The 23491-nt window shown below is 40.5% G+C and overlaps 1 protein-coding gene across 1 annotated transcript in view; it reads right to left on the minus strand.

The window, feature by feature from the left end:
• Window positions 1-8272: 8272 nt before the first annotated feature.
• The window catches only part of LOC118616274 (E2F associated phosphoprotein), a 32654-nt gene continuing 17435 nt past the window's right edge, over window positions 8273-23491 (minus strand). The window contains exons 5-6 of the mRNA XM_036241799.1: window positions 21316-21429; window positions 8273-8836 (exon numbers count right to left, since the gene is read on the minus strand). Coding sequence (XP_036097692.1) covers window positions 8560-8836; window positions 21316-21429 — 391 coding nt within the window. The 3' untranslated portion in view covers window positions 8273-8559. The remainder of the gene's footprint in view (window positions 8837-21315; window positions 21430-23491) is intronic.

A 23491-nucleotide genomic window follows, 5' to 3' on the forward strand; every position in this document is an offset into this window, starting at 1 on the left:
CCTGTGCCTAAGAATCCTGAGTTAAATACACTCAATCTAGCAATGTAAAAACCCAAGAAAAAAGTGACTCAACTTGAGGGCCTTTATTTATTTAGGTGCCCTTAGCGGGAACTGAACCAGGGATTCTCTAGTCGCAGGCCAATGCTCCAACCGCTGAGCCAAACCGGCCAGGACTTGAGGGCCTTTAAAGTGCCTCATGTTGGCTCCTCCTACGACAACACAGATGGGTCGCACACCAATGAAGGTAGTTCAAGAAGCTAAGTTCATTTAAATATGGTACTGCTTCTTTTAAACTCAGTGACTTCCCAGAAGAGCATCGTTACACTTTCCCATGGCAGCTGGGCTAGGAGGGGCGTTGCTTCCACGCCTCCACAGCTAAAGGAGAGGCCTGGCTTTTACAGGCTGGGCCAGATTCTGCAAGGAGCTCAGAACATGACTTCAGGCATGAAGACTGAGTTAGCTGATCTGATCCACATGCAAATCCCTCCTCCCCCATCTCTACCACCCCCACCCCACATTCCTCACTGATCAAGCAACACCAGGAGTCCAAAGCACCTTGACAGCCCTTGGGATTCTGGAAGCAGGTAGCACTTGCTACCTCCACCTTACATATGTTGGAAGAGTGACAGATTACAGAAACTTGGGGGTGAGCAACCCTGATGACTCATCTGCGGGTTGGCTACACATCGTGTGCCAGGAACTGGCAGTACAGAGGGAATCTTTGAAAGACTCAGAAGCTCTGAAGAAGCTCCCAGCCCTGATGCATAACAGAGGATACCTACAATTCCATCAGCAACGCAGGGCCAGCAGCGGATGTCGGAGCCTCACTGAGGACCCCTCTGCCTTTTGTCTACAGATCCTGCTCTGTAATGTAAGCACTGAAAAAGTCAAAATGTGGTAGGGCTGAGGAAATTAAAAATCTGCCGTGCCATTTCCCAGGCTAGGTAAACAGGCATAGGTAAAGGCTAACTAAGAAAACTGTCTCTCCCACTGATACATTACAGCTGTAAATTATGAAAAACAGCCCCCTTCTTTGAGTGACTGCTGCTTTCTAACGCACCTAAAGCTTTTGTTCTCTAAAATCACAGACTATCAGAAATTTTGCTGTTTGAAATGGTATCGATAAAAATGAAACATTCCATTCCTGACAGGAGAATCCAAGTTACTCTGACAGAGAGAGGCAGTTTTCATTTACAACCCAGGTGCACAGCTTCAGAACAGTGTTCTGCATCTGAACTGGCATTTCCAAGGAAACACCACCAGGGGGCCACTTCACAGTTTAGACCTGACATTGATTCCTTGCATGAGCCTTAGTTGGCTTTTAGCCTGGCAGAATACTGCTTCACTTAAATTTTATCTCCCCCTTTCCCCAAATGTTATATTAGTTCTGTCCTATGTTGGTCTTCTGGTGTGTAGCCTCCCTCATTGCAATAAGTTAATCCTGACTTTGTCGAATTACAGGTCTGTAGATGGGCTAGGACAACAGCAAATCTATGAAAACCTTGTTGATCTCCAAAATGCTACTTAACAAACTAGATAGTATAGTACTGCGGATATGACTGGACAACCGTGGCAGGGGAAAAGATTAGCAAATTTATACCTGAGACTTAGTGTCTTAGCAAATGTAGTAATTTGTTAGCTTGATATTTGATTCTATGCTTGAATTACATGATTGAAATGTGAAAATAGCATTTTAAGGGCCTGAAAGTCTACTATAACAAAATCAAGATATATGAAAAATTTGCATTTAGAAAAAAAATTTTTCCCAAAGAAGGCTTTGGTTTAAAAAGAAAGGGGGGGGGGGGTAGTTAGCCCTGGCTGGTTTGGCTCAGTGGGTTAGAGCGTCGGCCTGCAGTCCAGAGAGACCCAGGTTGGGTTCCAGCTAAGAGCACGTACCTCGGTTGCCCTTAGCCCTGGTTGTCCCAGTCCTGGTTGAGTCGTGCGGGAGGCAGCCACTTGATGTGTCCCTTTCACGTCGATGTTTCTCTCTCTTTCTCTCTCTTCCTCTCTCTCCCTCCCACTCTATCTGAACAAAAAATAGAAAAATGTCCTTGGGTGAGGATTAAAAAGAAAAAATTTTTTTTAAAAAGTAGTTAACCTCAGAGGCTTGAGTTCCTGACCAATTCATGCTAATTATGTAAGACTCAGCTCAAACACTGCCTCCTCTCCAGAGCTGTCCCTACTCCTTCCTCTTCTGTACTCTGGTGGCACCTGGTGGCACAGTGGTGCCATGGCACATACCACACAATGTGATGATCAGGTTACCTGTTTGGCCATTCATCGCAGCTCATTGAGAGCAGGGCCCCTGTCACTCATCTGTAAATTTCTAGCACCTGGCACATAGGCCCTCGATTAATGTTGACTAGGTGAATCAATCAATGAAGGGGAGATTGGGAGCAAGAAAACCAGTTGGAAGGTGGTTGCAATGGTCCATGAAAGATCAAAATAACCTGGAGTACGACTAGAAAGAAAAGATGTATGAAACATTTGAAAGGAAAAAGAAAGACTTGAGCCCCGGCCAGTTTGGCTCAGCGGTTTCTCTCTCTCTCCCTTCTACTCTATCTGAACAAAAAAAATGGAAAAATGTCCTCGGGTGAGGATAAAAAAAAAAGAAAGAAAAGAAAGACTTGATAACTAAGTGAAAATGGGAAAAAAAGAAAAAGCCATCACAGTTATGAACTGTCCCCAGCCCTGGTTGGGTTGTGAGGGAGGCAGCCACTCGATGTGTCCCTTTCACATCGATGTTTCTCTCTCTCTCTCCCTCTCTCTCCCTCCTGCTCTATCTGAAAAAAAAAAAAAAAAAAGGAAAAATATCCTTGAGTGATAAAAGAATTTACAAAAACCGAAAGACAGAAGATTTTAACAATGTGGAGACAGTAGTAGATAGGAAATATGATGTCAGTGTCCTTCAAAAGTATACATTAAATGAATTTCAAGGCAAACTAAATTCCAGGTGGACCAATGAGATTAATGGGAAAAAAAGATAAAAGAGGTATAGAAGAGAAAAAAGGAAGAAAGTTTTTTAGGCATGATCTCAAAAGCAGGACAATAAAGAAAATGATTGCTATATTCTGAACAAACCTCATCACTGTGGCACAGCTCATGCCTTTAAAATGTCCTCCTCATGCCCTGGTCAGTTTGGCTCAGCGGTTGAGCGTCGGCCTGCGGACCAGAGAGTCCCCGGTTCAGTTCCCACTAGGGGCACGTACCACAAAACAATAAATGAATGAATAAATAAATAAAATGTTCTCCACAGGCGCTAGCCGGGTGGCTCAGTTGTCTGGAGTGTCGTCCCATACATGGAAAACTTGTGGGTTCAATTCCGGTTGGGGCACATACCTAGGTTTCGGGTTCGGTCCCCAGTTGATGTTTCTCTCTCATGATGGTTTTTTTCTCTCTCTCTACCTTCCCCTCTCTCTAAAATCAATCATTAAGCATGTCCTCAGGTGAGGATTAAGTAAGAAAGTAAATAGCTCTGGTCAGTTTGACTCAGCAGTGAGAGTGTCGGCCTGCGGTCCAGAGACCTGGGTTCGGTTCCCGCTAAGGGCACGTACCTCGGTTGCAGTTTGTCCCTAGCCCCTGGTTGGGTCGTGCGGGTGGCAACCACTCAATGTGTCCCTTTCAAGTGGATGTTTCTCTCTCGCTCTTCCTCTCTCTCCCTCCCACTCTATCTCCTTTTTTTTTTTTTTAATCCTCACCCGAGGACATTTTTCCATTTTTTGTTTAGGTTGAGTGGGGGGGAGAGAGAGGAACAGAGAGAGAGAGAGAAACATCGATGTGAAAGGAACACATCGAGTGGCTGCCACCCGCACAACCGACCAGGGCCCGGGACAAACTGCAACCGAGGTACGTGCCCTTAGCGGGAACCGAACCCGGGTCTCTCCGGACCGCAGGCCGACGCTCTAACCGCTGAGCCAAACCGGCCAGGGCTCTCCCACTCTATCTCAACAAAAAATGAAAAAATGTCCCCGGGTGAAGATTAAAAAAAAAAAAAGAAAGTAAATAAATACTATGTTCTCCTCAGTTCTTGGATCTGTAGTAAGGCCAATAAAATTTTTCTCCCTTTTAGCTCGATATTTCCACCCCCCTTACAAACGAATCATTGTAAGTATTCATCAGTGATCTCCACCCTGCAGATTTTCACATTCCACAAGCTCTCTCGAAGCCTTGTAATACAGCCAGTCCTCAGGCCTGGTTGAAAAATGTGATGAAGAGAAAAAGACGAGGCCATGGCTGGCACTAATCAGGCAAAAAAGCCAAAATTCCACACCACTAGAGTGTTTGAGGCAGGAAGTAGGAGCAACACACCCCACCTGACAGGAGCAGGGCGAAGGTAGTATCAGGTGCCTGTATTTGGATGAATGTTCAAATGTTCTCTCCCTTGATTTTTCCTTGACCCTTTTTTTAAGTCTTTTCTATTGGTTCTCAAACTTTAGCATGCAGTAGCTGGAGAGCTTGTTACATAAGATTGCTGAGTCCTACCCCCACCCGGAGTTTCTGATTTTAGTTGACCTAAAGTGGGACCTGAAGGTTTGCATTTCTAACAAGTTTCCAGGTCATAATGATTCTGCTGGTGTGAGGAGCACTGCTCTGCAGCACTGGGTGTGGATTGGGTGTGGATCTGAGAGAAGGGCAAAAAGGAAGCTCTTGACTCTCCTTGTAACAAAGTCCATGGACAGAAGCAGCTGGAGCCCTCGACTATATAGCAGGTGGGCAAGCCTGACAAGGACCATGCAACAGAATGCCTTTCTTACAAATGCTCCACCCTTAACCTTAGCAAAGTTACTAAACTCAAACCTTTCATAAATTAATAAAATATTTAAGAGTCGAGGTTTGTGTGTGTGTGTGTGTGTGTGTGTGTGTGTGTGTGAGAGAGAGAGAGAGAGAGAGAAACTGCATCGAGTCAAACAAAAGTTTGAGGCAGTAATGCCAGGAATTCACTGGACAAGGGGAAAATTTCCAATTGCCCAAAGGAGGACCCAGGGTAAATTTACTAGTCTCTCCAAGGTCAGGATTTCCCGAGCTCTTGATGCTTTAATTTGGATTTATCTTCTCTAGGCAGAGTCTTCAATGTGTTTACCTCCAACATTACTTCTTAATTTGTTCTGATTCTGAATACTATAATTAAAATTTTTTAATCTGCAAAGAAATATAAGTACAAAAGATTGCTCTCAAATTTCAAAAAATTAAAACCTTCCTGTACTTCAAACACCATTCCTAGTTTATCTGTTTTATACATTAGATTTTCTATAGAGAACTTCGTAAGGTAGCATACATCTCTGAAATCCTTTCATGATTATAAACCGTGCCCTCTTTAAAGACACAGAGCCATCAGATCTATTTCTGGACCCTGTACATATTAAAATAACGCCCTGTCAAGGACTATTTCTGCACCATAGAGCTAAAGGCTAGCTCCATCACATTCCAACCCATTCGTCTGGCCTGAAGACTCCATTGGTTGGAGCGTTGGCCCATATACCAAAAGGTTTTGTGTTTGACTCCCAGTCGGGGCACATACCTAGGTTGCAGGTTTGATCCCCAGTCGGGGCACATAGAGGAGGCAGTCAATCAGTGTCTCTCCCTCTCTCTCCCTTCCTCTCTCTAAAAGTCAATTTAAAAACATATCCTCAGATGAGGATTAAAGAAAAAAAAATCCAACCCATTTTGTTGTTAACCTTCACCTGAGGATATTTTTCCATTGATTTTTAGAAAGAGTGGAAGGGAGGGAGGGAGAAAAAAAAACATTGATGTGAAAGAGACAGATTGATTGGTTGCCTTCCGCACAACCCCGACCGGGGTCAGGGTTCAAATCTGCAACCCAGGTATGTGCCCTTGAGCAATAATCGAACCTGAAACCCTGCAGTCTATAGACTGACGAACACTCTAACCACTGAGCAAATTGGTCAGGGCCCAACCCATTTTTAAAGTCTTTCTAATTACATGGGTTTCATGTTAATTACATGGGGTTCATTATATATATATATATTTTTTTTTTTTTTTTTTAATCCTCACCCAAGGACATTTTCCATTTTTTGTTCAGATAGAAAGGGAGGGAGAGAAACATTGACGTGAAAGGGACACATCAAGTGGCTGCCACCCACATGACCCAACCAGGGCCGGGAACAAACTGCAACGGAGGTACATGCCCTTAGCGGGAACCAAACCCGGGTCTCTCTGGACCACAGGCCGACGCTCTGCCGCTGAGCCAAACCAGCCAGGGCTCATGTTAACTTTAAACCTACCACTAATGGAAGACTCCTCTTACAGTGAATTAGCATTATCATTATCACATTTCCAAGGTAGTGGATAATTTATTCTTTTAGATAAGGTTTACAAGTTATTACAGATGGTCCCAGTGATCCTTGCTTCCTGGCACTCACATATTTATACATAGTATCTTCCCACTCTGAATCATGGATGGGCTGAATGTCCAGTGGAATGAGGCAGAAGTAACTGCATTACTGCTAAGACTAGGTCATAAAACATATTGCAGTGTAAACTCTGGTCTTAGTCTTAGATCACTCATTCCAGGGGAAGCCAGCAGTAAGGACACTCAAACAGTCCTAATAGTGGTCCATGTGGCAAGGGACTAAGGCCTCTTTCCAATAGCCAACACCAACTTGCCAGCCAGGTGACTGAGCCATCTCTGAAGCAGGTACTCCAGCTTCAGTCAAACCTTCAAATGACTACAGCTTCAGGCAACATCTCAACTGCAACCTTACACCAAAAATGCCCAATTAAGCCACGTCCCCAAATTGCTGACCCACAGAAACCACAAGGTAAAACATATTTATTTAGTCCCCTGAGTTTGGGGTTAATTTGTTATGCAGCACAATATGTAAAGGGAAAAGATCTAATCAAAGGGCAAGATAAGAACATGAAACATTCACTAATAATCAGATTTCACGCGCACCTACCCGCCTTCTGGCCGGTGTCTCCAGTCAGCTCCCAGGTGAAGACAACCATGAAATGAGAGCGGTTTGGCGCTGCCGTCAGATGCCGCATCCTCCGCAGCCGGTTCCAATGAATGGGTAGGAAGGACTACCAATGTAGCCCACACCACTACTCTTTTAACATTGTTTCTGTGAGTGATGGCTGGTAAATTCATATGTAGCTATGGATGAATAGCCTGTTGGCTTAAAGGATTCTAGGAGTCAACCTCTAAGGAAGCAGACTCCAGCCTTCAGGCATTTTGGCTCCTGGAGATCTGTTCACCTTCACTGAGGAAAACCAGACCACTGACCCTCTCCGAGATGGCTTTCAGAGCAGACTGCTGACTTGCACCCTGCAACCTCAAACAAGGATCCACAACCCCCTCCGGTGTCCTTTGTTCTGCCTCCCCAGACCCACTCCTAAAAACCCCTGCCTGCACTGGGATAAGATGGTCTTTGTGACCAGAGTCCATCTTCTCAGGCTGCCAGCTCGTGAATAAACGGAATTTTCCTTCCATCAAAAATAATAATAAACAAAACATACTTCCTGACTTCTTTCCACTCCATCACATCTCTATTAGATTAACAAAAGGACCCCGAGTTTCCTAATGTTGTTTGTAGAAACAATCCAATACATAATTGTCCAATGTATTGGACAATTAAATGCCAACTTAAGTTATTTAGGAATGGCTTGCTAAAACATTTTGGACCAAACAGTCCAAAAGCTAAAATGTACAGATGCCTACAATGTAATTTCCTCCCAGCTACCTCTAAAGATGTTTATGTACTTCATCGATTTTCAACTGGTGTGTGGCAAGAATTTTTAAAACATGCAATACCTGACTCTTTAGTCAAGGGCATTGACCTCTTTTCCCTTAGATTGTCAAATTAAAAAATGACAACAGCCAACACAATAGCCATATGTGTGAATTAATAAAAAGTATACTTATTTTGTTGTTGTCAGATCAGCAAAAAATACAGACACAAGGAGCAACAAGAGGATTTTTAAGTGTAAGGCTGGAGGGTGAGGCTGCTCCTCCTCACCACAAATTTCTATTTCACTATGTTAATTCATTAAGTTTAGAATACTACTAAGTACAATCCTTTTAAGGAAAGACCTACATTAATTGCTCAAGGCACCCAGCAATACTAACTCCATGTCATTGTAACAGTTACTAAATACTGTCACTGCATCCTGTGGGGTAGAAGGGAAATAAAGACACTTCTTAGCAAAACCAATACAGACAGAATTCAAAAACAGTTTTTAGTTTAATCACACCAAAAGTATGTCTGAAATAAAAATTAAAAAAAAATAAATAAACACTCTGAAACAGAGATTACTTATAACTCCAGAACATTTTAATTCTAAAGAGCTTTAATAAATAAAAAGCCCCAAGTTTCCAAAGTCCATCAAAAAGGGAATGAATAATCAGTCCCAACAGAACTGGGGAAAGTTTTTTTTAAGATGAGGGAGAGATGAAGGTTGGTAACCATTCTCTTTCAAAAAGAATAAAAAACCAAACTTCCTCAAATAACCACTCAGAATGACATGAATCGGCAGGAAGAAAATAACTGTCCATATTTGCCTTATATACAGTATTGGACAATTAAATGCCAACTTAGTTATTTAGGAATGACTTGCTAAAACATTGAAAAAGTGAAAGACTTCGTCCTTGTCATAGACTGCCACTTCAGTGGAACATTCGGTGCACATAACTGGGTGATAGATTTCTTCCACGTCTGTCTCTGCCTGTTCTGCAGCATCTTCATGATTAGACCTCATCTTCTTATGGCCTCGTTTTTTCTTCCTGTTCTCTGGGGTTTTGTATCTTAGAACCTCCTCTTTGTTGACAGAACAATTCATCACAAACATTGCTCTATACTGAGTTTTGTATGATTCATGCCTAAGAGGAAAATAAAATGGAGAATGTGTATTTATGTTCTATTTTAATAGTTATCCATTTAGATAAAATCTGAGAACACCAAAAACTTACTGAAATACCAACCAAAGTAGAGGCACAAGAACAAAATAGGAAACTTATGTTAAGTGTTATTTTAAGAATAGGACAAGCCTGGCAGGTGTGGTTCAGTGGATTGAGCACCATACCATGGACTGAGAGGTCCCAGTTTGATTCCCAGTCAGGGCATGTGCCCAGGTTGCAGGCTTGATCCCCAAAAGGTGTATGCAGGAGGCAGCTGATTGATGTTTCTCTCACACACTGATGTTTCTCTCTCTCTCTCTAAAAAATCAATAAGAACATATTTTTAAAAAGAACAGGATGAGCCCGGCCAGTGTGGCTTAGTGGTTGAGCGTCTACCCATGCACCAAGAGGTCGCCGGTTCTATTCCCAGGCAGGGCACATACCCAGGTTGTAGGCCAGGTCCCCAGTAGGGAGCATGCAGGAAGCGGCCAATCAGTGTCCTCTCTCATCAATGTTTCTATCTCTCTCTCCCTCTCCCTTCTGCTCTCTCTAAAATTTAATAAAGCAAAAAAATTTTTTTAAAGAATAGGATGAAACATGGCCCCAGCAGGATGGCTCAGTTGGTTGGAGCACAGTCTCATACAACAAAAACTGGTGGGTTCAAGTCCCAGTCAGGGCACAAACCCAGGCTGCATGTTCAATCCTTGGTTAGGACGCATGTGCAAGGCAACCAATGATGTCTGTCTCTCTCTCTCTCTCCCTTCCTCTCTCTGAAATCAATTACAATAAATTTTAAAAAGAATAGGAAGAAATGTGTTAATATAGTACAAAAGTAACTTTTATCTCAGATAAAAATTTGATTTGCTCTTCAAACTTAGATGACAAATGTAGGAAACGTGATTGGTGATGTTTAAATAATCTTTGCCTGTCTTTCTGTTGTGATCTGAGACTCTGCCCACTTCTCATTACAAGTGGTGCCATTCTGGTCACCATTTCAGTAAAAGCTACAGTTTTTAAAAGCTCAAAGAACTTCTGACTTTATAATATCCACTCTTGGCTTTACTCCAGCAGTCTAAAGAATAGATAATGCTTCCTTTGTTCTCCTCATACTTAATACTTTCATACTTCTTTCCCCACTTAGTAATAAGCTGCTTTACTTTTTTTTCCCTTTAAACCTCATGTAACAGAAAGATCTATCTGGCTAAAAACAGTGAACTCCAGTTATGCCTTCATTAGTTCCGAATGTTGATCTCTGCCATCACCACCCCCACTGTAACTTAGACTACTCAAAGCTGCTGCTTCTCCAGGTAAGACTATAAAAAATTCATTTATATTCCACTGTATTGGAATCCTTATTAATTAACCCTTATTAATCCTTGGAACACAATTTTTACCAAGGAAAATGTCAACTGTTAGATCATGAAGCAACTTCTTTTGAGTATAGGAACCCTGAAACATGGTTTAACTTGAAAGAAACAACTTATGCATAAAGACATTTTACTTTTCCTTCATTTCATAAACATATTCTAGGTGTCAATTATTTTTTTAATCCTCACCCAAGAAATTTTTCCATTTATCTTCAGATACAGTGGGGGGCGTCGATGTCAGAGAAACACATAGATTGGATGCCTCCTGCACGACCACAACCAAGGTACATGCCCTTAACCAGAATTGAACCCACCACTCTGGTCCACAGGCCGACACTTTTAACTGCTGAGCCAAACTGGCCAGGGCCTACATGTTGATTTATATACAAAAAGCTTGAGAGTTCATATGGAAAGTACATAAATTAATGATTGTACATCAAAAACCTCCAGCTAGCAGATAAGAATAAATTACATCTAGCTCCTCATTAGTTCCTAGAACAACTCCACCACTACAGCATCATTTAGTTTCAGTTAACTTGATTCAGAACATGGACTAAGTTAAGCATTTAAAAGGTCAGCAAAGAAGCAAAAGAAAAAGGTAGAAAACAAAATGAACAAGCAGAACAGAAGCATTCTCATAGATACAGAGAACATTTTGTTGGTTGCCAGATGGGAGGAGGATTGGGGGAATGGGTGAAAAAGGTGAAGGGATTAAGAATTACAAATTGGTTGTTAGACTGACAAATCTCAAAGGGAAGGGGGCTTGGGGAATGGGAAGAAATAAACCAAAGAACTTATATGTATATATGCATAACCAATGGACACAGACAATAGTGTGGAGAAAGGCAGGCGAGGGACAGGAATGGGACGGGGAGGGAGTCAATAGGGGGAAAATGAGGAACATCTGTAATACATTCAACAAGAGAGATAAATTTAAAAAAAAGAAAAAGAAAAAGGTAGAGAGTATACAATTAACCCTCTGCATCTGCCAGTTTTGCATCCACAGATTCAACCAACTGCAGATAGAAAAACAGTAGTTTCAATCTGCAGCTGGAAATCCGTTAAGTGCCAAGGACCAAAGATATGCACTGTTCTATGCCATTTTCTAGTACAAGGGACTTGAGCACCCATGAATTTTGGTATCCCTTGGGAGACAGGAGGTGGGGAAGTGTCCTGGAACCAATTTCCCTTCATAACAAGGGATGACTGTACCTGAATTAAAAGAATGAAGGGGAAAAATAAACACTTGATCTCAACTGATGCAGAAAAAGGATTTGACAAAATTCAACATGCTTTCATGATAAAACAAAAAAGAACAAACAAAAAAAACCTATTAAGTTAGAAAAGAAAACTTCCTCAATATAATAAATGCCATATATGAAAAACCCACAGCTAGCATCATACTCGCTGATGAAAAACTGACAACTTTCCTCTAAGATCAAGAAAAAAGACAAAAATGCCTGTTTTCACCACTTTTATTCAACACAAAAGTTCTAATCAGAGCAATCAGGTAAGAAAAATAAATAAAAGGCCTCCAAATCAGAAAGAAAGAAGCAAAACTATCTTTGTCCACAGATGATGTGAACCTATATATAGAAAACTCTAAAGATTACACAGAGCCCAGTCGGTGTGGCTCAGTGGTTGAGCTTCAACTCATGCACCAGGAGGTCGACTATTGATTCCTGATCAGGGCACATGCCCAGGTTGTGGGCCCAATCCCCAGTGAGGGGCATGCAAGAGGCAGACAATCGATGTTCTCTCTCACTGATATTCCTATCTAATTCTACTCATTTTATTAGAAATGTCTTAGGCATTTCAGATAGTCCTACTGATACCTGGTTTAATTTTGCCACACTGCTACTGATGGGGAAAACTTAGGCACAGAAGGCCAAGTAAATTGGCAGAAACTGCTCAGGAGAATTTGGAATATAATTTATCTTTCTCTTTATAGTTCTCTCTAGCTCTGTGCCTTATAGATTGTAATTACTGTTTAATTACTGTCTGTTAACATTTTATGTGGATATATTAGTTACATGTTTTGATTTAATTAAAATGTCCAGAATTTTTTAAAACTCTGTGGAGTAAACTTTTTCTTTTTTTTATTTTTACTTTTTCCTTTATTGATTTTACAGAGAGAGTAAGTGAGAGGGAGAGAGAGACAGAAACATCGATGAGAGAGAACACTGACTGGCTACCTCCTGCATGCCCTCCACTGGGGACTGGGCCCACAACCTGGGCATATGTCCTGACCGGGAATCGAACCAGCGACCTCTTGGTGCATGGGCTGATGCTCAACCACTGAGCCATATTGGTCAGACTGGAGTAAATTTTTGTATTGCTGATGGAATTGGAACTGGTACAATACTTCTGGAAAACAGTGTAGTAATTCAAGAAGTCAGAAAGATGGCCTGGCCAGTGTGGCTCAGTGGATTGAGCGTCATCCCATGGGTTGAGTGGTCCCGGTTTGATTCCTGGTCAGGGCACATGCCTGGGTTGCAGCCTTGTTCCCCAGTAGGGGGCGTACAAGAGGCAGTCAATGGATGTTTCTCTCACATTGATGTTTCTCTCTCTCTCCCTTCCTCTCTCTCTAAAAAATCAATTACAAAAAAAAAGGACAAGCAATATTAGAAATGGACAAGTCCCTAGAAATACATAACACAAGATAACACAAGAAGACTACAGACCAATATCTCTGATGAATACTGATGCAAAAATCCTAAACAAAATATTAGCAAATCAAATACTACAATACAACAAAAAAATAATAAATCACGATCAAGTGAGGTTCATTCCAGAGACACAAGGATGGTTCAATATATACAAATTAATCAATGTAATATATTAACAAAAGAAAGGATAAAAATCATATGATCTTATCAATAGATGCAGAATAAGCATTTTATAAGATACAACACCTATATATAATTAAAACACTCAATAAAATAGAAGGAAAGTACTTCAACATAATAAAGACCATATATGATAAACCCTCAGCTAGCATCATACTCAATGGTGAAAAAGTGAAAGCTTTTCCCCTAAGGTCAGGAACAGTACAGGGATGTGCACTCTCACTACTCTTATTCAACACAGTCTGGACGTCCTAGCAAGAGCATTAAGGCAAGAGAAAAAAATAAAAGGCATACAAATAGGGAAGAAAAAAGTAAAACTGTCACTTTTTGCGGACGACATAATTCTGTGTCTAGAAAACCCTAAAGATTCCACCAAAAAGTATTAGAAACGATAAATATAATAAAGTTACAGGATAAAAAATCAATGTACAAAAATCCACTGCCTTCCTCTATAATGAACAATGAAACTTCAGAAAAAGAAATGAAAAAAAATAATTCCTTTTGCAATTGCAACCAAAACAATAAAATATCTGGGAATAAACTTAACAAAGAACATGAAAGACCTATGTACTGGAAACTACAAGGCATCATTAAAAGAGACAAATAAAGCCCTGGCCGATTTGGCTCAGTGGTTAGAGTGTCGGCCTGCAAACCAATGAGTCACGGGTTTGATTCCAGCCAAGGGCACATACCTCAGTTGTGGTATGTCCCCAGCCCTGGTCAGGGTCACGCAGGAGGCAACCAGTCAATGTGTCCCTCTCACATCAATATTTCTCTCTCCCCCTCTTTCTCCCTCTTTCTCTCTCCCACTCTAACTGAAGATAAATGGAAAAATATCCTCAGGTGAGGACTGAAAATACATAACAAAAGGGAAAAATATACTGTGTTAATGGATTGAAAGAATCAACATAGTTAAAATGACCATTTTATCCAAAGCAATATACAGATTTAATGCAATCTCCATCAAAATCCCACTATTATTTTTTAAAGAAACAGAACAAAAATCATCAGATTTGTATGGAACCACAAAAGACCCTGAATAGCCAAACCAATCCTAAGAAAAAAGAACAAAGCTGGAGGTACCTTGTTACCTGACTTCAAATTTTACTATGATAATCAAAACAGCATGGTACTGGCAGAAAAACAGACATACAGATCAATGGAACAGAATTGAGAGCCCAGAAATAAAATCACATGTATATAGGCAGATAATTTTCAACAAAGAAGCCAGAAACACTCAATGAAGGTGACAGCCTCTTCAATAAATGGTGCTGGAAAAATTGGAAAACCATGTGCAAAAGAATGAAACTGGATTAGTTTGTCCCCATGTATAAAATTAACTCAAAATAGATCAGAGACCTAAATATAAGACCTGAAACAAAAAATTACATAGAAGAAAACATAGGTATCAAACTTAGGGACCTTGGTAACAGAGAACATTTTATAAATTTTATCCCAAAGGCAAGGAAAGTAAAGGCAAAAACTAATGAAGGGGACTATATCAAACTAAAAAGCTTCTGCACAGCAAAAGAAACCTACAACAAAACAAAGAGGCAGCCAAACAAATGGGAGATAACTGTAAACAATAGCTCCAACAAAGGTTTAATATCCAAAATATATAAAGAATTCATAAAACTCAACACCAAACAATCCAATCAAAAAATGGGCAGAGGACCTGAATAGACACCTCTCCCAAGAAGACATACGAACAGCTAACAGATATATGAAAACATGTTCAATCTCACTAGCAATTAAGGAAATGCAAATCAAAACTACACATGTTAGAAAGGCTATGTTCAATAAGACAAGTAATAACAAGTGTTGGAGAGGTTGTGGAGAAAAGGGAACCCACATTCACTGCTGGTGGGAATGCAGACTGGTACAGCTACTATGGAAAACAGTCAGGCAATTCCTCAAAAAATTAAGACTAGAGCTACCACATGACCCAGCATTCCTCTCCTGGCTATATACCCAAAAAACTCGAAAACATGTATTCACAAAGATATATGCACCCCTATGTTCATTGCAGCATTATTCACAATGGCCAAGACATGGAGACAACCAAAGTGTCCAATGATAGAGGACTGGATAAAGAAGATGTGGTGTAGGGTCGGTCAGAGCATCAAACCACAGACCAAAGAGCATGGGTTCTACTCCTGTCAGGGCACATACCTCAGTTGTAGGGTTCGATCCCTGGCCCTGGTTGAGGTCATGTAAAAAGCAACCAATCAATGTGTCTTTCTCACATGGATGTTTCTCTCTCTCTCCCCTCTTCCCTCTCTCCCTCCCAGTCTATCCGAAAATCAATGAAGAAATATCCTAGGGTGAGGATTAAAAAAAAAGATTTGGTACATATATACAACGTAATACTACTCAGCCAAAAGAAAGGATGAAATACTGCCATCCATGACAACATGGATGGATGGACCTTGAGAATATCATGCTAAGTGAAATGAGTCAGGCAAAAAAACTAAGAACCACATGACTTCACTCACATGTGGGATGTAAAACTGAAACTCTTGAACACAAACAGCAGTGTGGTGGTTGCCAGAAGGAAGAGGCTGGGAGTGGAGGGGGTGAAGGGGGCCTAATATATGGTGACGGAATATGACTTGATTTTGGGTGGTGGGCACAGAGTGCAATATACAGATCCTTTAACAAAGAAACCCACACCCAAAACCTGTATGATCATATTAACCAATGTCACCCCAATAAATTTCATAAAAAATAATCAATGAAAAAAAATTGTATAGCCCAGCCAGTGTGGCTCAGTGGTTGAGCATCAACCCATGCACCAAGAGGTCACTGGTTCAATTCCTGGTCAGGGCACATGCCCAGGTTGTGGGCCTGATCCCCAGTGGGGGGCATGCAGGAGGCAGCCAATGGATGTTCTCTCTCATCAATGTTTCTATCTCTCTCTCCCTCTCACTTCCTCTCTCTCTCAAATCAATAAAGCAGGAAAAGAAATTTTTTTAAAGAAAAAAAATCCTAAAATTTATATGGAACCACAAAAGTCTCCTAATAGTCAAAGCCATCTTGAAAAAGAACAAAGCTGGAGGCATCACATTTCCTGAATTCAAACTATAATACAAAACTAGAATATAGGATTGGCATAAACAGTATGGGAATGGTATAAAAACAGACTCATAGCCCTGGCCAGTTTGGCTCAACAGTTGGAGCGTCAGCCTGCGCGACCAGAGAGTCCTGGGTTTGATTTCTGCTAGGGGCACGTACCAAATAAATAAATTAATTAATTAATTAATTTAAAAAAAAAACAGATTCATAGATCAAGAGAACAGAATCAATTGAGAGCCCAGAAATAAGCCCACAACATATAACTAATATTTGACAAGGGAGCCAAGAATATTCAATATGGAAAAGATAGTCTCTTCAATAAACAGTACCGTGGAAACTGGATGTTCACATGCAAATGTATGAAATTGGACCCCTATTATACACCAATCACAAAAATTAATTTTAAATGGATTAAAGCATTAAATGTTAGGCCTGAAATTGTAAAACTCCTAGAAGAAAACAGGAGAAAAACTCCTTGACATTGGTCTTGGAGATGCTTTTTTGAATGTAACACCAAAAGCATGAGCCACAAAAGCAAAAACAAACAAGTGGGACTATATCAAACTAAAAAGCTTCTGCATAGCAAAGAAATAATCAAGAGCCTTGACCAGTGTGGCTTAGTGCTTAGAGCAGTGGTTCTCAACCTGTGGGTGGTGACGCCTTTGAGGGTGGAATGACCCTTTCACACGGGTCGCCCAAGACATAACAGTAGCAAAATTACAGTTATGAAGTAGCAATGAAAATAATTGTATGGTTGGGGTCACCACAACATGAGAAACTGTATTAAACAGTCGCGACATTAGGAAGGTTGAGAACCACTGGCTTAGAGCATCGGCCTGGTCACGGGTTCGATTCCCAGTCAAGAGCACATACCTAGGTTGCAAGTTCAATCCCCAGCCACAGTCAGGGCATGTGCAGGAGGCCAATAGATGTGTCTCTCTCACATTGATGTTTCTTTCTCCCTCTCTTTCCCCCTCCTTCTACACTCTCTAAAAATCAATGGGAAATATCCTCAGGTGAGGATTAACAAAAAGAAAGAAATAGCCCTGGCCGGTTTGGCTCAGCGGTTAGAGCATCGGCCTGCGGTCTGGAGAGACCCAGGTTCAGTTCCCGCTAAGGGCACGTATCTCGGTTGCAGTTTGTCCCTGGCCCTGGTTGGGTCGTGTGGGTGGCAGCCACTCGATGTGTCCCTTTCATGTCGATGTTTCTCTCTCTCTCTCTTCCTCCCACTCTATCTAAACAAAATATCGAAAAATGTCCTCAGGTGAGGATAAAAAAAAAAAGAAAGAAAGAAATAATCAACAATATAAAAAGGTAACCTACAAGCCCTGGTCGGTTTGGCTCACCAGTTGGAGCATCAGCCCATGGACCAAAGGGTCACAGGTTTGATTCTGGTCAAGGCATGTGCCTGGGCTATAGGCTCAATCCCTAGCCCCATTAGGGGTCATGCGGGAGGCAACCAATCAATGTGTCTCTCTCACATCAATGTTCCTCTCTCTCCCTCCCTTCCTTCCACTCTCTCTAAATATCAATGGAAAAATATCCTCAGGTGAGGATTAAAAAAAAAAAAAAAGTAACCTACAAAATGGGAGAAAATATTTGCAAATCATATATTATCTGATAAGGGGTTAATAACAAAAATATACAAGGAACTCAAACAACTCAATAGTAAAAAAACAAGTTAATTTTAAAAAATGACCCAAGGACCCGAATAGATATTTTTCCAAAGAATGGCCAACAGATACATGAAAAAGTGCTCAACATCACTAATGATCAGGAAAATGTGTATCAAAACCACAATGAAGTATCACTTCACAGCTGTTAGAAGGGCTATTATCAAAAAGACAAGAGAGGCCCTGGCCAGTGTGGCTCAGTTGGGTTGAGCATCATCTCATACACCAGGAGGTCACTGGTTCAATTACTAGTCAGGGCACATAACTGGGTTTCAGGTTCAATCTCCAGTATGGGGTGTGCAGGAGGCAGCCAATCAATCTCTCACATCAATGGTTCTCTCTCTCTCTCTCTCTCTCTCTCTCTCTGGGGTGTGCAGGAGGCAGCCAATCAATCTCTCACATCAATGGTTCTCTCTCTCTCTCTCTCTCTCTCTGGGGTGTGCAGGAGGCAGCCAATTAATCTCTCACATCAATGGTTCTCTCTCTCTCTCTCTCTCTCTCTCTCTCCCTCTTCCCCCCTCTCTAAAAAATAAATAAATAAAAGCATATTAAAAAAAGATGAGATAACAAAAGTGAACCTTGCACACTGTTTGTGGGAATGTAAACTAGTAGTCTCTAGAAAACAGTATGGAAGCTCCTCAAAAAAATTAAAAATAGAACTACCATATGATCAGCAACCTCCCTTCTGAGTATATATTTGAAGAAAATAAAATCACTACTTCAAAGAGATATCTGCTCCCCTACCACAACCAGGTAGGTGATCAAGGTCAACATTAACAGTCATAAATCATGTTGATAAATAGTGCTCTTGATATGTGATGGAAATGACATTTTACCTCTGTGGTCTTCCTACCAAAAAACCTACTGCAGCATTATTTACAATAGCCAAGACACTGAAACAACCTAAGTGTCCATCAACAGATGAATGGATACAGAAAATATGGGAAATATATATAATGAAATATTATTCAGCCATTAAAAAAAAAAGAAAGAAAGAAAACCCTGCCATTTGTGACAAAGACAAATACTGTATGATCTCACTCATATGTGGACTCTAAAAAAACTGAATTCTTAGAAACAGAACAGATTGGTAGTTAGTGAAGGAGGGTGGATGGGTGAAAATGTCAAAGGGTACAAACTTCCATTTATATATGATAAATATGTTCTGGGGATGTAATGTATAGTGTGATGATTATAGTTAACAATATTATACTGCATACCTGAAAGTAGCTAAGAGAATAGATCTTAAAAGTTCTCACCACATGAAGGAAAAAGGCATACAAGTTCAGGAAGCACAGAGTCCCAAGCAATAAGAACCCAAAATGGCCCACACCAAGACACATCGTAATTAAATTGCAAAAATGAAAGACAAAGAGAGACTCAAAGGCAGCAAGAGAAAAGCAACAGGTTACCTACAAAGGAGTTCCCATAAGGCTGTCAGCTGATTTCAGAGCAGAAACACTACAGGCCTGAAGGGATTGGCATGAAATATTCAAGGTAATGAAAAGCAAGGATCTGAAACCAAAATTTCTCTATCCAACAAGGCTATCATTCAAAACAGAAAGTGAAATAAAGAGCTTCCCAGACAAAACAGGCTAAAGGAATATATACATACAAATGGCCAAGAGACATATGAAGAAATGCTCAACATCACTAATCATCAGAGAAATGCAAATTAAAACAACAATGAGATATCACCTCACACCTGCCAGAATGGCCGCCATCAACAAATCATCAAACAACAAGCGTTGGTGAGGGTGTGGAGAAAAGGGGACTCTAGTACACTGCTGGTGGGAATGCAGACTGGTGCAGCCACTGTGGAAAACAGTATGGTATTTCCTCAAAAAATTAAAATGGAACTTCCATTTGACCCAGTGATCACACTTCTAAGAATATATACTAAGAAGCCTGAAACACCAATCAGAAAAAATATATGCATCCCTATTTTCACAGCACAGCTATTTACAATAGCTAAGATCTGGAAACAGCCCAAGTGCCCAACAGTAAATGAGTGGATGAAAAAGTTGTGGTACACAATGGAATACTATGCAGCTGTAAGAAAGATTTCTTATCCTTTGAGATGACATGGAGGAACCTGAAGAGGATATGCTAATCAAAATAAGTCAGTCAGAGAAAGACAAGTACCACATGATCTCACTTGTTCATGGAATATAATAAACAAAATAAGCTGACGATCAAAATAGATCCAGAGACATGGAAGTAGGGAACAGACTGACAAACCTCAGAGGGAAGGGGGATGGGGGGAAATAAATCAAAGAACTTATATGCACATATGCATAACCCATGGACACAAACAATAGTGCGGGGAAGGCAGGAGAAGAGTGGGAGTGCGGAGGAGAGAAGTTAATGGGGGGAAAAAGGGGAACATCTGTAATACTTTCAACAATAAAGATTTTTTTTAATTTTTTTTTTTTTACTGACTTAAGGGAGAGGGAGAGGGAGAAAGAGATAGAAACATCGATGACAGAGAACATCAACTGGCCACCTCCTGCATGCCTCCCACTGGGAATTTGGCCCACAACCTGGGCATGTGCCCTGACCGAGAATCAAACTGGCAACCTCTTGGTGCATGGGTTGATGCTCAACCACCGAGCCACACCGGCTGGGCAACAATAAAAGATTTTTTTAAAATTATTTTACAAAAAAAAATGTTCTCACCACAGAATAAAAGGTAATTATATGAGGTGGTGGATGTGTTAACTAACCTTATTGTGATGATCATTTTGCAATATATTCGTATATCAAATCATCACTTTATACACCTTCAATTTACACACTGTCAATCATATCTCATAAGTCAATAAAGCTGGGAAAAAATTTTTTTTAATTTTTTAATGGTCTAGTTGACAATAAATTGAACATTCAGATGAAGTACTCAACAGAAAATTTTTTTTTTTTAATCCTTACCCGAGGACATTTTTCCATTTTTTGTTCAGACAGAGTGGGAGGGAGAGAGAGAAAGAGAGAAACATCGACGTGAAAGGGACACATCAAGTGGCTGCCACCTGCACGACCCAACCAGGGCCGGGGACAAACTGTAAACAAGGTACATGCCCTTAGCAGGAACCAAACCCAGGTCTCTCTGGACCACAGGCTGACGCCCTAACCGCTGAACCAAACCGGCCAGGGCAAGAGCAAATTTTTTAAATGGTTAAAATAGTAAATTTTATGTTACATGTATTGTATTATTACTTAAAATGAGTGTACTGGAGAGATTATATCATTCCATAACATATGCAGTTTCACTGAATCCTTGTCACTACTGGCAAGTGCTTTTCTTTACACTACTTGTGACAAAACTATATATAAACAAAGTTATTTATATAAAGATTAGCCAGGTAACACCCAGGATGAGAACAAAACCTTATCAGAATTCCTAAGTACCTCAAAAGCCTACTTCAGATTTTGAAAGAGGCCCACCAAGTTTCGTTATTATTGTTTTGTGTGTGTGTATATTGTTACCCTTTATCTGTTACCTTTGACAATCAAGACACAGCGTGGTCATGCAGGCAGGGCAATTCAAGACAGCATCACTATTTGGAACAGGCTGTTGTTGTTGACGTGGCCTCTGTATTCCAAAACCATGGTAGCTTGAACAGAAAAAGTAGGGGAGAGACACATGAAAGCCAGATCTTGATTTGGCTACTATCCAATAAAAGTAATCAGTAACCCTTAGAAAAAATGGTTGATTCTAGGAATGGGGTATACGAGATGAGTGTGGAGCACCTTGTAGTGCCAGGAAGTAAGGAAGTGCAAAGAAAAAAAAAAGAAAAACCTAAAGCAGTATGTATGCCAAAGGGGCACAGGAGCCAACTGAAAGCGCTCCCAATGGCCAAAGCTGAAACAATTAGAGCAACAAAATAAAGTGCTATTAGATTATAACCCAAAGTATATATTTTAAATTTTTTTAAATATTATATTTTTATTGATTTTTTGAGAGAAAGGAAGGGAGAGAAAGAGAGAGAAACATCAATGTGAGAAAAAAAACATTGTTAGGCTGCCTCCTGCATACCCCCCACTGGGGATCAAGCCCGAAACCCAGGCATGTGCCCTGACTGGGAATCGAACTGAGACCTCTCAGTCCATGGGACAATGCTCAATCCACTGAGCCACACCAGCTGAGCAGATTATAACCCAAAGTATAAATGAGTATTTATATGAGTCCATGCTGATATAAATGACAATAAATCAGGGAGAATAGACAAATCTCCCATACAGAAGAATTACAAAATAATTTATGAAGATACTCTCCCCTCATAACTCCCCACTCCTTAACTCTGGGCTGCACATAGTAACTTCCTTCCAAAAAATATGAGGGGGAAACGGTAACTTTCTGCCAGACAAACACTAACTCACCAGGGTGATGAAAATCACATTAACGGTCATATATCATGTTGATAGTATGTGCCCTTGATAAAATGTGATGAAAATGGCACGTTGCCTCTTTGTTCTTACTCCCAAAAACCTTTACTTCCTGTTTAGTCATAAGAAGAACATCCGACAACTTTCAATTAGAAAGGCCTCCTACAATATACAGTCATGCACCACATAACATTTTGGTCAATGATGGAACACACACACAATTGTGGTTCCCTAAGATTAAAATGGAGTTGAAAAATTCCTATCACCTAGTGACATATAGCCATGGTTACACTGTAGTGCAACATATTACTGAGCAAATGTTTGTTATGCTGATGTAAACAAACCCACTGCATTACCTGTAGTATAAAAGTACAGTGATACCTCGGTTCTCGAACATAATTCGTTCCAGGAGGACAGTCGAGAACCGAATTGTTCGAGAACCGAAGCAATGAAACCCAATAGGAAAGCGGACTCCACAAAGCGTGACTCTCTCTCTGCACTCACACTGATGACGCAAGCAAGGCGCGCTGGGCCGAATGAACGCCATTCGGCTCAACTGGGAAGTTCGAGTTCCAAATATTTGTTCGGATTCCGAGACAAAAGTTTCTCGAATCCTGATTTGGTCGAAAACTGAGGCATTCGAGAACCGAGGTATCACTGTATAGTGCATATAATTCTGTAGAGTACATAATACTTGATAATAAACAACTATGTTACTAGGTTATATATTATATATACTTTTATCATTATTTTTTAGTGTACTCTTTCTACTTACAAAAATTAAAAGTATGCTACAAAACAGTGTGCTGTGTTATGCTCACAGCAGTTTTATACATTTTGTGTTAACCAAGTCTGTTTTGTTCTTTTTTTACTTTTTTATCAAATTTATTGGGGTGGCACTGGGTAATAAAATTATATAGGTTTCAAGTGTACAAGTCCATGATACATGATCTGTATACTGCATTGTGTGCCCACCACCCAAAGTCAAATCTTCTCCAGTCACAATATATTTGACCCCTTTACTACTTGGCTCCTTCCCTCTGGTAACCACCATAATGGTGTTTGTGTCTGTGATTTTTTGTTCGTCTTATTTGTTCATTTGTTTCTTGTTTATCAAGTCTCTTGATAGCATCATTTTCTCTTGTGCTTGATTTAATCTCAGGTTGTTTTGTGAATTTAGTGTAGCCCAAGTATATGGCGTTTACAAGTTTAGAGGAGAGTTCACTAATGTCCTGGGCCTTCACATTCATTCACCACTCTCTCACTGACTCAGAGCAACTTCCAGTCCTG

This window comes from Molossus molossus, unplaced genomic scaffold (genome assembly GCF_014108415.1).
Source record: "Molossus molossus isolate mMolMol1 unplaced genomic scaffold, mMolMol1.p scaffold_m16_p_1, whole genome shotgun sequence".
Lineage (NCBI taxonomy): Eukaryota > Metazoa > Chordata > Mammalia > Chiroptera > Molossidae > Molossus > Molossus molossus.